The sequence below is a fragment of the Trachinotus anak genome, unplaced genomic scaffold (assembly GCF_046630095.1).
Source record: "Trachinotus anak isolate AG129_WGS33_773 ecotype Australia unplaced genomic scaffold, CSIRO_AGI_Tana_v1 ptg000001l, whole genome shotgun sequence".
In the NCBI taxonomy this organism is placed as follows: Eukaryota; Metazoa; Chordata; class Actinopteri; order Carangiformes; family Carangidae; genus Trachinotus; species Trachinotus anak.
The window spans coordinates 19,680,108-19,697,621 of record NW_027273852.1 but is presented as its reverse complement, the minus strand read 5'-3'; the positions used below and the strand labels follow the sequence as shown (position 1 = coordinate 19,697,621).

At 39.6% G+C, this 17,514-nt stretch overlaps 1 protein-coding gene across 1 annotated transcript; it reads left to right on the top strand.

Moving 5' to 3' along the window:
- Positions 1-5,170: 5,170 nt before the first annotated feature.
- LOC139624120 (trace amine-associated receptor 4-like) lies at positions 5,171-13,422 on the top strand. Its single transcript, XM_071482939.1, has 2 exons — positions 5,171-7,412; positions 7,514-13,422. The coding sequence occupies exons 1-2, from the start codon at positions 7,255-7,257 to the stop codon at positions 8,322-8,324; spliced, it is 969 nt and encodes a 322-aa protein (XP_071339040.1). The 5' UTR covers positions 5,171-7,254; the 3' UTR covers positions 8,325-13,422.
- The last annotated feature ends 4,092 nt before the right edge of the window (positions 13,423-17,514 follow it).

Below are 17,514 nucleotides of genomic sequence, written 5' to 3'. Positions count from 1 at the left end.
CGTTCCCTCGACCCTGACTAGTCTCCTAGTTCCTGCTGCTGAAAAACATCCCTACAGCACGATGCTGCCACCACCATGCTTCACTATAGGGATGGTATTGGCCAGGTGATGAGCGGTGCCTGGTTTCCTCCAGACATGACGCTTGGCATTCAGGCCAAAGAGTTCAATCTTTGTTTTATCAGACCAGAGAATTATGTTCTCATGGTCTGAGAGTCCTTCAGGTGCCTTTTGGTGAACTCCAGGCAGGCAGGCTGTCATGTGCCATTTACTGAGGAGTGGCTTCCATCTGGCCACTCTACCATACAGGCCTGATTGGTGGAGGGCTGCAGAAATGGTTGTCCTTCTGGAAGGTTCTCCTCTTTCCACAGACCAACGCTGGAGCACTGTCAGAGTGACTATCGGGTTCTTGGTCACCTCCCTGACTAAGGCCCTTCTGCCCCAATTGCTCAGATTGGCTGGGCGGCCAGCTCTGGGAAGAGTCCTGGTGGTTCCAAAATTCTTCCATTTACAGATGATGGAGGCCACTGTGCTCACTGGGACCTTCAATGCTGCAGAAATTTTTCTGTACCCTTCCCCAGATCTGTGCCTCGAAACAATCCTGTCTCGGAGGTCTACAGACAATTCCTTCGACTTCATGGCTTGGTTTGTGCTCTGACATAAACTGTCAACTATGGGACCTTATATAGACAGGTGTGTGCCTTTCCAAATCATGTCCAATCAACTGACTTTACCACAGGTGGACTCCAATCAAGTTGTAGAAACATCTGAAGGATGATCAGTGGAAACAGGATGCATCTGAGCTCAATTTTGAGTGTCATGGCAAAGGCTGTGAATACTTATGTACATGTGATTTTTTTTGTTTTTTATTTTTAATATATTTGCAAAAATTTAAAGCAAACTTTTTCCACTTTGTCATTATGGGGTATTGTGTGTAGAATTTTGAAGTAAAAAATGAATTTAATCAATTTTGGAATAAGGCTGTAACATAAAAAAATGTGGAAAAAGTGAAGCGCTGTGAATACTTTCCAGATGCATTGTATTTATGCTGAATTTATGATTACAAGATTTCGTATAACCTTAGCTAACTTGCTGTTACCCATATTATGAATGTGTTGGGCAAATGTTGCTATTGCTAGCTAACTTACTGGTAGCATTGCTGTGGAGCATATCCTGGCAATATTAGACAGGGCTAATGGCTGTGGCCACTTTCACTGAGCTTTGTAACACCTTGCTGACTCGGAATGTGAAGGGAGGCCGGAGGTGTGGGCAACCAAGTATTTGTTTTGGTCTGAGATGCTAGTGGCACTGACAGCCTTTAACTCAATCACACATCAGCAGAAGGAGAAATAATGATGATGCTCAAAGCAAAGGTGGAGGATAGTTGCTTCTATGTAACAGCCAATGTTAAAGGAGGCAACAAAGAGCTCAGTAAGTTATATGACAGAGAGCTTTGGTCAGAAAAATGCCAGAGCTCAACAGCTCTCCTCTCCTCCTCTCGCTCTCTCTGATGATGGAGGAAGTTGAAATCTGCTTTCCACAGCTCAACAACTCCTGTAAGAAGCCAAAGCGTCCTCACTCTGAAACGTTGCTTATTCACATTGCACTGTCCTCACTGTGACTCTGAAGCTGCTGGTCATCATCTCCATCTCCCACTTCAAGTAGCCACATATTTCATCAATTTGTATCACGAGTAGACATACAGAAAAAAATAGTTGCAGGAGAAAGGGACACATTTTCTAAAAATGCTTTTGAATTTGTTGTTGTTTAGGTCTTTACTTTTCTGCTGTGAGGATATTTGATACTTGCTTTCACTAATATGTTGCTTTATTGTGTCTCCAGGTAGCTCCATACCCCGACCAACCTCCTTCTCCTCTCTCTGGCTTTCACAGATCTGTTCGTGGGCTTCCTCATGTTCTTTCAAACTCTCTTCGTAAATGGTTGTTGGTTCCTTGGTGACATCATGTGTCATCTGTATGGTATTTTAGAGTATCTTATTACCTATACTTCAGTAGGAACCATGGTGCTCATATCTATTGACCGCTATATGGCTATTTGTGACCCTCTGCATTACCCCACCAAAGTCACTCCACAAAGAGTTCAAATCTATGTTTTAGTGTGTTGGATCTGTTCTCTCTTTTATCTCATTGTGCAGATGAGGGATAACCTGAAACAACCAGGGGGGTACCATTCCTGTGCTGGAGAGTGTGTGATGGTTTTTTAACTTTATTCAGCAACAAGCCTCAGGCTTGTGCCATGCGTTCTCATATTACAGCTGTCACACTCCAGTGTTTAGTGAAAGTAACTGCTATGAAATCTGAGTTGAAAGCAGCCAGGACTCTTGGTGTTGTAGTAGCTGTGTTTCTACTATGTGTCTGCCCATATTTCTGTTTCATACTTACAGGCAAGGCCGACATATGTAATTCTTCATCTGCTGTTTTTGTAATATGTCTGTTCAATTAAAACTCCTGTTTAAACCCTTATCATATATGCCTTTTTCTATCCCTGGTTTAGAAAATCTTTTAAACTCATTGTTACCCTCAAAATACTGAAGCCTGGCTCCTGTGAGACCAACATACTGTGAAGTGACACTGTAGAATGACTGATATTAAACAGTTAACAGAAATGTGTTTGTACACGTTATTTTATGAGCCATTTGAAAGACCTCATATTTGGTTTTGGCGCAAAGTAATTAGATAGATAGATAGATAGATAGATAGATAGATAGATTATTATCACACTATCATGTCTTTACAGTAAATGTAACACTGCCTCTACCAGAAGAGGAGCATGTGGCCTCAGAAACACCAAGATATGCTGTATGTGTTTTATATTATGATACTGAATAATTGTTCAAAAACAGAAATGTACTGGAAGAGTACATGAGCTTTCTGTTTTTTAATGCACAGGTATCAAAACATCTGTACATCTGTGGTTCACAAGCACAAAGTCAACCAGGATCTTAAAGATCAGGTTGTTTTACTGAGCAGCAAAAATAAATACAATGATTTAAAATTTTCAAAAGAAAGGGGTATAATCAATTAGTGATTTTCAGTGGAAGAATGCACTTGTGAAGAAGAAACACACAGCAACCTAGAAAACAAAGACCCAGTTAACTGTTAACTGCTAAGACATCTGAGATGAAAGCTGCCAGGACCTTTGGTGCTGGACTAACTATGTTTCTAATATGTCCCTTACCATATTTCTGTGTCGCATTTGCAGGCCAGGACACCTTACTTCATCTGCTATCTTTATAATGTTCCTGTTCTACTTAATCTCCTGTTTAAACCCAATCATCCATGCCCTTTTCTATCCCTGGTTTAGAAAATCTGTTAAAAATCATTGTTACACTTAAATTTTTGAAGCCTTCCTCCTGTGAGACCAACATATTGTGAAGAGAGATTGTAGAGTCACTGTTATAAGGCTTTTACTGTGTTGAGGAAGTGTGGTTAAACATATTAATGATGAATTGAGCATTCAAATTACCAACAGGTCAGGCCAGTTAAATTCTGTAAAACATACAACATTTATTAACTGATCATATCATAAAAAAATTAAAAACACTCATAAGCAAGCACACAATCTGTTGAAATAAGTAAAACTTTATTATGGTTTGTCACAAAAGAAATACAAGATTTGGGAGAATATTTTTAAACAACTTTTTAATTAATATTTCCTTTCCAACAGTCTACTATTGATTGACTGATTGACTCTATTGTCCACCTCAGTGGATATGAGCTACCAAAGTAAGTATAAATAAATAAATAAATAAATAAATAAATAACCTCAGAAATATATAATTAAATACTAAAAAAAAGGAAAAAAAAAAGATTGGTAATGGAAAAATGCTATTTCTGTATTTCTACATTTATTTATTTATATATTTCTGCATTTCAACATTTCTACATTTCCACATTTATTTATTTATGTATTTCAGTGTCTGTATGTTAATTAGGTGGCTTGATTGGATTGTGATTGGATGGATCTGACCCCACTGCCCTTAACTGGTACATAGCAGCCTAGCCTTTCTAGTGTTGTTAGTTTATTGACTTTGACACTAGAGTTAGCGACCTTTCTGACCTCTTTAGCAACAAATCTTGTGACTTTGGTGACAAACCTTCACTATTTCCCATAAAGCAGAATCACGGTACAGTCCCACCAGAGGCACCTCTCTCTGCGTCTACTGTGCTGAGTGAGAGGCAGAGCAGCACATTCAGTCCATACCGCAGCTGACACAGATGTGACTGAGCTTTCTTATGGATGTTTGTCTGCTCGCCCCTACTCTGCTGTCCTCGTTTATAAATTGTTTCACAAGCAGTCACATTCTTTTCTTAGTTCATATGGATTATTTGTTTGCATAGTGCTGGTATTTATGAAGGAGTATATGGAAGTGTTTAGTCACCTAATTAACACACTGACACTGAAATACATAAATAAATGTAAAAATGCAGAAATGCTAAAATAAATAAATGTAGAAATATTGAAATAATTAATAAATATATAAATTAATAATTGAATAAATAAATTGAGAAATGCAGAAATAAATAAAGGTAGAAATGCAGAAATTAATAAAAAGATAAATGTAAAAATACAGAAATAGCATTTTTTTAAATTTTGCATTTATTTATGTGTTTAATTATTTATTTATGAATCACTGAATGAATTGATGAAGTGATAGTCTGGACTGTGATTGTATTGTGTGCAGGATGGCAATGCCAGACAATATTCCTTGAAGGAATGCGGTGGCCAAGAAGGAGCATACTATAAGTTTCTACGATTGAGTTCAAATAGGTGGGTGCAGACCTAGAAGTTACTGTAAAGGCAAGCATTAGTGACTTCAATTTGAATTGGGTGGCCACTAGTATCTAAAGTAAGTTAATAATTAGTGGAGTGACTTGCGCTTTTAAGCTGACAGAAGACCAGAGAGCTGCCCCACTCTGGACTATCTGCAAGGATTTCGCTATGCATGAAAGGAGACCAACTAGAAGGGTATTGCAGGAGTCAAGGTGGGAGACAGGCAGAGATCTGTGCAAACACTGTGGGGTCGTTTGACAGAAACAACAGATATAGTTTGGTGTCGTCTGCATAACAGTGATATGAGAGGCCAGGTGAGTGGATAATTGGATCCGAGGTGGTGTATATTGCAAAGAGGAAGGGTCCTAGTACCTATTCTTTGGGCACTTCTGTGGGGTGGGGATGGTTAAGGTTATGTGTCCTTGCCATGACACACTGAATGAGCACCTAGGAAGAGAGGATTCAGACCAAGATAGTGCTTTGCCTGAGATGTCCACGACAGAGAGCATGGACAGGAGGATGCATTAGTTCACTGTATCAAAGGCTGCTGATAGGTCAAGCAACATAAGAACTGAGGACTAAGCTGCAGCCCTTGCAGCACTTAGCTTAGCTTCTGTCACAAACAACAGAGAACAAACACCAGTGGAGTGACTGCTCTTAAAGCCAGATTGATTTGGATCAAGGAGGTCATTCTGTGATAGGAATTCCAACATAGTCTGTAGAGTGGATGTCAAGGCACCACCACAGACTGTATTTAAAAATGGATGTAAGCTCTGGGTCTAAAAAGTGAAGCCAATGCAGAAGTGCACTAAAGTGCAATACCACGAGGACTGCTGGGGCACTGGCTCCAAAAAACTCTGGCTCCAACAGACTCCCATTCAAAAAACATCAACTCAAAAGTCAATAAACTTTATTCCTCCTCATCAGTGTTCTGGTGGTTTATGTGAAAACAATTCTCTAATTAATTAGATCTTAGCCCTTAAAGATTGGTAATTTTGGGGACATGCCTGCTGGATTGACATCCCTGGTCTGGGTGAATTAACAAGCCGACGAAGCAGGCTGAGGGGTCACTGGAGAGTCACCGGAAGAGAGCTCAAATTGTATGCGCCTCATTTTGACTCAGTTATGTTAAATTCATGTTTTTTGTTTTTTTTTTGAGGAGGAATTCTTTCCACTGACAGTTTTGCTGTTGGTTATTAGCATGTTTAAGTAAATAACGTTTGTTTTGTGTTTCTGACACATGTAACCCAGCTTAAGTGGACTGTGTTAGTGTACTGTGCAGCATTAATGTAACTTAATAAAATGTAACTCAAGTCTGCTTAAGACATTCATGCTAACTTTTCATGTTATCATTTGGAAATGCTGAATACCTGCTGTTTGTCTGAAGTCAAACACGTGAAGAAAAGTTGTATATAAGTCTATGTATCGATGTGGTGTAGACATCAAATTATGCTGTCTGGGTGGAAATATCACAACGTAGTAGTTTATTTTGTGAACAGATCCTGCTGCTTGTGTGTGAATTTGTGGAGAGCAACATTTAATGATCATCAGTCACCTTCATGATGTCTGTAATCATGATCATGGACATGGTTAATGGACTTTAAACTAAGACAGGCTTCCTTTGATGAGAGTCTTCAGTATCCACAGGTTTAGTTTCTTGCTTTTGACTTCAATCTGCTGTTGTTGACAGGTGATGGTAGTAAGATTTTTTAAGAACAGAATTTATATTAAACTGTGATTAAGTGATGGGTCAACTCCAGCACGGGCATCACCTCCACAGGTGAAAGTATTTACCAATTTAACATCAAAACAGTGTTCAGTGGGAAACAGCTGGAACTGGCTCTGTAGTGTGTGCTGAAGATTTGGTAGTTAGAGTTTGAAGCAGTTGTCAGCCATGTACATAAATTTTATTGATAGTTCAAATTTACCATCTGCCTCACAGGACACTTTGGTGAATTACTGTTTTCAGTGTTAATAAAACTGACCTCTGATATCTCAAGGTCCTTAATTGTCAAGATTGTAGGACAGCAACATTCAAGCATTTCTATTATTTATGTCATTGATTTAAGCAGTAGTCTTGTAATTAATTACAAATTCTGGAAAACCCCTCCAGAAATGTGTTCTTGTAAGATTACAAGACTGGTGTACAGTATTGTAATCTTACAAGAACACTGTTGCTATTTATAAAATTCTTACCAGATATGCCATATAAAAACCACCAACAAATTTAAAGGAAGAGCTTCATTAATAAATGTATTTGACATTAAAATTGTGTAACAACAATTGCCCTGCTACACGAGAGAGGGAGGGCTTGAAAGTAGAGAGGGAGAGAGAGGTCATAGGTAGAGAAAAAGAGTTGGGGAAAGTGGTGAGAGGGGAAACATAAATAGAGGTAAATCACAAGGCTTTGGTCAGAAAGCTGACAGAGCTCAGAAGCTTCTCCTCTTTCCAAGCACAGAGGCTATGGAGGAAGCTGAGCTCTGTTTTCCACAACTCCTTAACTCCTCCTGCAGGAAGCCAGAGCCTCCTCACTCTGTGCTTATTTACATTCTGCTGCCCTCCATCTCTGTGCTCACTGTGACTCTCAACCTGCTGGTCATCATCTCCATCTCCCATTTCAGGCACATTTCTTTCACTGAATCTGTTGTCATGATGTTATGTTGTGGTTTATAATCATCACTGCTTTTCACACAACTTGAATGATGATGTTTTCTCACTGCAGGCAGCTCCACACTCCCACTAACCTCCTCCTCCTCTCCCTGGCTGTCTCAGATTTCCTTGTAGGACTCTTGGTGACACCAGTTGAAATACTCATGACAATGACCTGCTGGATGCTGGGTGACCTAATGTGTGCACTGTATTACATGTTACCTATCATCATAATCTCTGCCTCTGCAGGAAACATGGTGCTCATATCTGTTGACCGCTACATAGCTATTTGTGACCCTTTGCATTACCACACCAGAATTACTCTAAAAATTGGTACAATATGTGTTCTCCTGTGTTGGCTTTGTTCTTTCATCTATAGTGTTATCCTTTTATATGATAGCCTGAAGCAGCCAGGGAGGTATAAAAACTGTAATGGGGAATGTGTGATCAACATTACAGGAGCTGTTGATCTTGTTGTAGGTTTCATTGTTCCCATTACTGTCATCGTAGCTCTGTATATGAGAGTATTTGTGGTGGCTGTGTCTCATGCTCGTATCATGAAGTCTCACGTTGCATCTGTTTCTGTCAAGCATTTGAAGACTAGGAAAGTTAAGAAATCTGAGATAAAAGCAGCAAAGACACTTGGTATTCTTATAGTTGTGTTTTTGATGTGTTATTCTCCATATTACTGTGTCTCTCTTACAGGCCATGACATCTTGATTGGTTCTTCAACTGAGGCTTTCATGATTTTTCTGATGTATTTTAATTCCTGTCTAAACCCCATCATCTATGCCTTTTTCTACCCCTGGTTTAAAAAAGCTACTAGAATTATTGTTACATTACAGATACTGAAGACTAACTCCTATGAGGCTAACCTGTTGTGAGAAGGTAGTATCTATATGAATCTGTGTTTTCAAGAACTGTTTTCTGTTGTTCTTGAACTGGTTTCAGAAAAAAAAAATCATGTTTTGCAGGATGATAATGGAGGTTATAGGCTTTGGCTCGTTCCCTGAGCCAACACAGGGCAGGACATATGACCTGTCACATAGCACATTAGATTTTAGAGAAAAGATCTGATTCATGTTTCAAGATTATTATCATTATTGTTGTTGTTATTCTTGTTGTTATTATTATTAAACCTCCAATAATAATAATAATAATAATACACTTTAGACTTTAGTGAAGATTAACTTTAAAACCCTTGCTCATATTCCATGCTCTCAATATTTTGTGAGTTTTGCATATTTACGAATGGTTGCAACAATAAATATAAATACTTCTGATTTTATCCCACACATTTCAAAAAAGGTAAGCTTATCACACATCCATAAAATATGTATTTTTAAAAAGACACAGTGAATTATTTTATGATCAGTTATAGAATTATTACATAATTATTGTAATATGTTTTGTAGAGGTCAAAGTGCATTATACCCTGGGGACATAAAAAAAAAAAAACAGCCTTCTGGTTTGGTGCGTTTTGTCATGGTTTCATTCAATGTACATTGTGACATACAAAGTACTGTGTAGGGGTGCACAGAGAAGTTTGCCAATTGTTCTCACACAAATCATGAATATGAATTGATATCCAAAATAACAGCTTACTTCTTTTCCGCATTCTTTTGCCACACCATAATAGACATCTAACAGCTACTAGTGAACATAGAGCCAGATATTTCCCTTAGGAGTGGTTGGAGGAAAAACAGAGCTAAGAGAGAGGGAATATGCCATTACATTGGACAGAGATGTAAATGTTCACAATAACAACATACAAGGTGATGATATGTCAATGTTGTAAGAGCATGTTTCCACTTCCCCCAAGAGGCCAGAAAATCAGTTATTGTAGGTTTAAAGGAAGTGACACGATGAAGGCTGGTTCAGTATCTTTACATGTGCCACAGGCCCTGTTCAGACCTGGAATTAACATGTGTCTCAGATGATCCACTCACAAGATAACAGTATAGGTGAGAATGGACCCAAGAAGACATATTGAGGACACATTTGAGATCAGTTCACTCAGAACACATTCTGGTCTGCAGCTGTGTATGGCTACATTCTTTTAGGAGTGTGAACACAAATGTGTCCTTGGCACTTTTATTTTTTTTCCCTTCCAAGTTTGGATTAAAACATGCCCACTTCCATACTGGTTAGGGTTAGATGTGTGCAATGTTCCCTCTAAGCTGCACGCTTGCGCAATCGCACACTGCTCACACATTCTCAGTGCACAAGAAAATCTATACAGCGCATAAAATAAAATTCAACATAAACTGTAAATTAATTAGAGAAATAACATTTTTTCTGTAACATTTTGCAGTGTAACACAGTGAGTGACAGATGTCCAGCCAATGATACGATACGGTTCACTTACGCTACGCAGCCAATCATAGCATTGACATTGCTTGCGTAGGTGCCCTTCCGATACGCGCCGCGTGTTAGCTAGCTAACAACAGTGCATTTCATTTTAAGTGGGCCAAATCACTTATATTAAAAGTAAACGAATGGAAATTGCTGCTGTAATTTGATTCTTTTAATAAGCCATGTAACTTGCTATGATCCCAGGTGTTGATCAGGTGTGATACTGGTGTGTGGCCACAGCGTGCACATCTGATGTTGCTCACAATGGTCCTCAGTGTGTATGCCCAGACACATGAAAAATTAGAGGGAACATTGGATGTGTGTTAATGCCAGGTCTGAACAGGGCCTTAGAAAAGTCACATATATCTTCTCTCTGATCTGATTTTTAAAAACATTAACCTTTATGAAGATTAGCATCCACCACTCCTCCATCCTCTTTCATGTTAAATGTGAATTCTAGCAGTAGACTTGAAGAGGCTTGAATCTACTTTAAAAGTGAATCAATGAACAACTTTTGTCAATCTACAAAACAACAAAACAAAACCACCAGGAACAGGTAGAGGTCTCAAGCTACAGTCTTATGTGGTGTGGCCAAAAGCAGGACAGACAGGACAGCATACAAAGGGTACGGGCACGACAACCCCATGAACTTAGACTTTAATCTCTTTTAAACATTTCACACATTTCTACATTTCTGAATTGTGTGTTTTTTTTATTGTTTTATGTGCATGTGTTTGTTGCTTGTTTTGCTATTGCATCCTTGTGAAGCATTTAGTAATTTATGATTTCGTATATATATTTAAATAAACTTAAATTCAATCAGATTGAACTCTGAGCAAAGAAAAAGAGGCAAGTATCTTTCTGACCAGAAGGGAATGTGTGTTGCCTTAATCCCCACAGAAATGAATGGGGAGAGAAAACTGGTCTGAATGTGTCCTAGGGAAACACCAACAAATAAATAGGTGTGCTAACTGACTGGATGAGTTGCATCAATTAAGCTGATAACGCTGTAGGTTTTAGTACAACATGAATCTATATCAACATTCAGAGCTCTGAAAGTCAAGGTAAACAACTTCAAATAAGAAACAAAAAGGCAAAAAGGCTTTTAGACCATGGTTCAGAGAAGGTTTATACTGTATCTGCTAATGGATTTACTTGTTCATACATTTCTGTGTTGTTGTATACTGCCCATAAATGATTGTCTTTTTCATGGATTGTCTCCAAAGTTTATGTATGATCAAACTTCACAGAAAGTTCCATCATAAGTTGCTTGACTTCATTTTATGATACCAAACATTAATATACAGCACTGTTGGGTCCCCTCGAGTGTTAATTAAATCAGAAAATTAAACTGTGTTCAGTTTTGCCATAGCACAAACATACACATGCACATTCTGTTACCAAGACCTTTGCCTCTGGACACCAAGCAACTCTCAGTGTGTAACCCATTAGCTGCAACTGATAGGTGTGTACCTCTGTGGATAAGAAAGTTTTCACACCTAGTTGCATAAGGATCCGATGATACACAGTGCAATCAAAGGTGTAGAGAAAAAAAACAACAACACAATGCAGTGTCTTCACATCAAAACATGATATTGTTATTGTCTAATACACAAATGATTTAACAAAGTAAACAGAAACTTTTTCAGCTGAGCTCTTGACCTTAAAACCTTTCTGATGCAACCCCAGCACATCAACACATAATGCAGTGATTTCGTAAAGGAGCAATTTATCCAAATTACAAAAAAGCATCAGCTCAGCAGCTCAGTACAATAGGGTTGAATACTATTTTGTTTGTGACATTTCAAAAACCCAATGAGACAGTGTTTTTCTAAATAATCCAGATGTTGGTGTGACCAATTTGTTTAAGAACTGCCTTTCATTGAGAAAATAGTATCTCTTATAATTAATGACAGTCTGACAGACTGACTAACTAAGACAGTTTGTGGTGCAACACATTACTGTAATTTAAGCAAAGCAGACCTTTATCTTACAGATTGAGATACAATATGTTTCTAAATGATCTATTATCAACGTAGCTGTAGATCCTTAAGTGACAATAAAACAAATTGAAAATCAACCCCATTGCCATAAACAAGATATTTATTTGATCATGCTATTTGTAGTAGACAAGGGACAACACGGTTGCAGTGGTGATCATATCCATCCTGATCGCATTCATAGGTGAGAATTTTGCAATAATCAAGAACAATGGAGTCAGTTAGCGTCTGCAAGTTCCTCCACTCAGTCAAGTGCCTCCAGGTTGAGAAAAACGGGAGAGTAGACATCCGCTCCCCATTATCACTGTCAAATGTTACATCAATGAATAATAAACTAGAGGAGATCACAGTGCAACTTAGATCTGGAAACATTTCCGAAGGAGTACCCTGATCTGTTTTACTGAGACATGGCTCCATGAGGACAAATTCTGAAAATATTGAAATTGAAGGCTGTATAGTCATAAGGGCAGATCATGATAGAACACAATCTCACAAAACCATTGGCAGAGGACTTTTGTCCTTATTGATAATACCTAGGCAGCACAATTCAAAGTGCATGAACGTGTGCACCAGAGACTACTGTCAGTATCTTTGAGACCGTTTTAATGTCAAGTTGTTTAAACATGCTAATGAAATTGCTCCCGTTGATCTTCTCCTGAAGGTTAATGCTGTACATTAATTCAAAAAGGTCACTGGTACTGCAGAACTGGTGTCAAGCAAGCAAACTGGAATTGAATGTGGCCAAAACAAAAGAGCATCTAATTCAAACAAAACCATGAGGAACCAGTAAGAGTCACCCTTTCATACTCAATAACTAGTCTATGGAAAAAGTAGAATGTTTTAAGTTCTTTTTGATTAATTTGTATTTTCAAGTAGGCTATCCAGTGATTGTTTTTAATCGGGAAGCTGAGGTGCTTTGGCGTTAGACAACACATACTTGAAATGGCAAAGAGGAGCTTGGTTAAAAGCATCTTATCACTTAACATAACAACTTGGTTCAGCAACTTGAGTGTGATGAAAAAAAACATAGTCTAAAATTGTTAACATTGCAGGGAAGGTGGTTTGCAAGTCACATAAACAGCTTTGACAGTGCCGTACATAGGAAGGCTAAACAAATTGTTGAAGATATGTCTTACGCACTACAGAGTTTGAACCGCTTCTGTCTGGCCTTTGATTCAGGGCCACAAGGGCCAGCTGAAACATATAAAGGAAGTATATTCCCCATGCTATCCAGGCATTGAACGCCAAATGACTGTACCAAGGAACAGTTATTACTGGTCTTATTATTGTATAAGATTTGCTGTCTGGTATTTATTCAATTCACCAATCTGCTGCTATCTGATCATTTACACTATTGTATGTTTTCTTAACTATGTAGTCTGTACATGTTGACTGTTTTTAACGGTCTGTTTTGATATGCGGATTGTATGTGTTTTTATTGCACTTTCTTTGGGAAAAGCCATGGACAAATTTCCACTGAGGTGGACAATAAAGCCAGTCAATCTCCTCATTTATTATGAGATCTATGTCCCTAAACTGTGATAAAACTATCTTGTGATTAAACATATATTTTGGCTTTCAGGTCAGACACAGAGTTTAACTAAATGTTGACAATGTGGTGATGTCATTTGTCATCAATGCCACTGCAAGCAAATGTGCGTAGTATGTGTAACGTCTTTATTTATCCACTCTACAATTAGGTACTGAACTACCACAGCCTCATTACTGCTATTTTAACACTGCACCTGCAACATCATGCAGATTACCTGTTGAAAATACAACCAAGAATACATCAAAAATATAATCTTAATCAAGACAATATCAATAAGATAAATCAATATCAAGGTGAATACTGGGGTCAAATCAAACATACAGAACTCTTGTCCATATTCAGCAGTGTTTGTTTCAATTACACAACTTCAGACAAAACACACACACACACACACACATAGACACACATGCACACACACACACACACACACACACACACACACACACAATGATGACATCATTAAACATGTTAGGGAAAAAACTAACTCCATGCAGTGTCTTAACATTAAAAAAAACACACACACACACATGTGTGCCTACTGGGCTCTACACAACTCTGAGTGTGTAGCCCATTAGCTGCTGCTAATGACTGTTAGTCTCTGTGTCTCTTGTGAAGAAAGTTTTCACACTTGCTTTCATTAGTGTCACATGATACCACAGCGATCAGAGGTGTTGCTGCAAGACAGAACAAGCTGTAACATCAATACATGATGCAACAATTCAAAGTAAACTAAGTAAACTGTTTAGTTTTTTTTTTCTTCGTAATTTCTTTCTAACATTTGTAATGCAAATCTCCAAAACAACAGATGACAGTTCTTTTCTGAGAGACATTTTTTTTCTATGGTGGATACTGAAATAATAACAAACTTAAGCAAATTAATGTATTTACTCAGTGACATTAAATATACCAAACATACTGTTGTGGCTTTCCTTCGTGGTGTCAAAGCTACATGAGAGGCATGAATGGTAGGGTTTTGTACAAGAATTAATGACGAGATGTATCCGTTTTCAAAAACAAAAGTTTACTAAAGAAAAAATCAATTTACATCCACCACTCCATAGAAAAACTATGTGCTCCCGTTCACAGCTCTCATGTCCAACTGAAGCTGTCAGTGAAGTAATCTCCCTCCAATTCTAGCACTCTAGAAATACATCACATAGACCAAAAATACAAACTATGAAATAATGAAATTCAATCTTAATCTCAACCTATTTCTACATCTAAAAATTATGGCTCCTACACATTCTTCTTTAACTCATAAACATGTATTTAATTGAAGAATACGTATTGCAGTGGTTACTTTACGAAATTACGCTGTGGTGGCAATGTAATCGCTGATTATGTTCAGTGGAAATGTTTAGTTTTTTTTAAGCGAATGGCAATGGAAACACTAAGGTGGCTGGGGTGGATCGCAAGCATACAAAACACATAACTGTCACACCAGAGACCAGCGTTCACATCCACTGTCCTGTTTAGGCAACAAAAAAATCCGTCTTTGGGCAAAAAAACCCCAAAAAGTCAGTGCGAGAGGCTGCAAGGGCTCGAAATGGCAAAAAGCAGTGGCATGCTATGAGGGCAAGCTTGGCAAGCGGTGTTTGCTGGTTAAGCTAAAAATAGACATCACTTAGAACTGAGTGTGGCCGGAGCACGGCTTACTCCTCCTCACAGTGGGGCGCTGTGTCACCCTGTGGCACTGATTTGTGGGCGGGGAGTGCACCTTTATATATAGGGGCCTGGGTACACCTGGCGCGCTCTCTCTCTTCCTGTTCCGCTCGTCCGTGGTGGTGGCTGTGGCCTGGAGTGGCGTGGTGAAGCCGTGTGGCGTGCTGGCACCAGAGCGTCTTCAGCGTTTTGCCATAATAACGCACGCTCTGCCCTTCAGCGCAGTGCAGCGTGCCCAGCATCAGTGCGTCTTTGGCGTGTCGCCAGAACGACGGGCGCTCTCCTTCGGCGCACGGGTAAGGGGCATTGGCGCACACTGCTGCTTTCTCTCCCACTCATGTGTTGACTGTTTGGTGATATGGCTGTTTCTGCTGCAGTGTGGCGGACTGCTGGAGTCATGGGGCTGAGCTGCCCTGCTGGGGGCCTGTCGGCGTTGTGGCGCGGTCTCCACGTGGCAAGTCGGCGTTGTCCGCCTCTCGTTTCAGCCTGTTATGTTGCTCCCAACTGATTGTTTTATCCTGCTCTGTTGTCCTAGACCTCTCGGCGCTCTGTAATGCCCTGCTGGTGAGGCCCAGAAACTAGAAGCCACCAGAAGCCACCATTTCCTGGACCCACTGCTGTTTTGGCTGCGTTTGGTTCACCCTGACTGTTTTGGCTCACTGAAGCCGTTTTGACTCCTCAGCTCTTCAGAGCTGTGGGGAAGCAACGTACTAAGGCTCTTCACAGAGCTGGTGTCAGGGCCTATTGCTACTTTAAGGATTCTGTTTAGTTCATTAATCAACCTTGAAAAGATTTATTTTGTATTCATTTGTTTAATTTGTTGAACATTATTGATTGTTTGTTGTTTAAGGAACATTATTTACCTTTGTTTGATGGTTTGTTTCGTTGTTTTTAATTACTTAAAGTATATTGTGTGTGTGTGCGTGTGTGTTTGTGTGTGCGTGTGTGTGTAAGAGTGTTATGTAGCAATCAAGGGCCATATTAACTGGGAGGCCAGTTTTATAACTTGCTTTCTTGTCTTTGCGGACAGGTGCGGAGGGCCAGGCGGCGACCCAATTCCTGGTGGTGGTATTTTCTTCACAAACCCCTTGTGGGTGTGTGTGTTTGCAGTGTCACGGGTGTTTTTGGTTAGTTATTCCTCCCCCTTGATTTGATTTTGGGCCGCCGTAGCCTCCACAGCCCTGTTCATTCCGCTCTGTGGCCCCAGTACGTAATTACGAGCCAGTACTGTTCAAGTGATATTTTAATTGGTTGTAAAATAAATCATTTTTCTACTTTTCCAAATACGTCTCTGCCCGTGGTATACGGACCTGTGTAGACCTGTGTATAGTAAATTTAACCATCTAACCACATAACCATCTCATATAAACTATCTCCTGGGGCGAAACTCCCCAGGTGGCGTTGTCGGTACACCCTCTTCCACCCCTCCACTCGCCACATGAGGTTATAGCGATGTCTCTCCTCAAGTCTGATCGCAGAACAGTGTTGTGTCCCTTAAAGGATTGAGGATAACCCAGGGATTTTTTGACTGGTAATTAGCTACAGCCGAAGTATGCTAGGCAAGCTGTCCTTGACACAGCTTCTCCCGTTTTGAGATCAGTAATGATATTGCACACATCATGCACAGAATGGTTGCCAGTGTAGGTTAATGAGTAACAGGGTACAGCACTTTTTGACATATCACATTACTTTGACAATGCCAAAATATGTTGTGTCCAATTGTGGGTTTGGGGCTTTTAAATTACATTTTTTATTTCCTCCCTTTGCTCCCTGTTTGTAAACAGAATGGTAATGTTGGGTAAGATCACCACTGAGACAGGATGAACTTCCAGACTTTCCATAAGGTCAGAGGAGAAACGACCAGCTTCATCTGCTTCATACATCAGCAGAGGAATCACTGCAATCACTGAGGCAGCACTTGTCTCCCTGGTATTTAAAAAGGCTGAGACTGCAGTCCAATGAATCTGCCAGCAAAGCAAAGAAACCAGCTGGCATGCCATTCTTCAAAAAGCTAATGTTGGCATGGAAGGGCAGTTTTGACAGGAAACAAAATAAGAGGGTCAAAAACTGGTCAAGGCGACATGTTGACAAAAATGGACTTGAGCTCCATCCCTTCCCCTGGAGCTGGTTGAGGAGGAAGAGGACAGCATAGAGAAGGAGATGAGGAACTTAACATCCCCAATCTCCACCAGCTCATTTCTATAACACAATCAGGTGGATGAGATTGCCAGATCAAAGAGCCAACCACTGGCTGAAACTTCTAAATATTTCCAAGAGGATGTGAGAAGTGGAAAGTCCACAAACTCTCATGATGGGGTTGTGAGAGCTGCTGAAAACACTGAGTGGGAGATGTCTACCCCTGGTCTGGCAGACAGCTTCTCTCAGATGTCCCAGGCTACAGCCACACACAAACACACACAAACACACGCACTCATTGTCATAATGCATTCCCTAACCCCTTGCCATAACTTTAACCAACACAAATAAATGCCTAACCCTTGACAT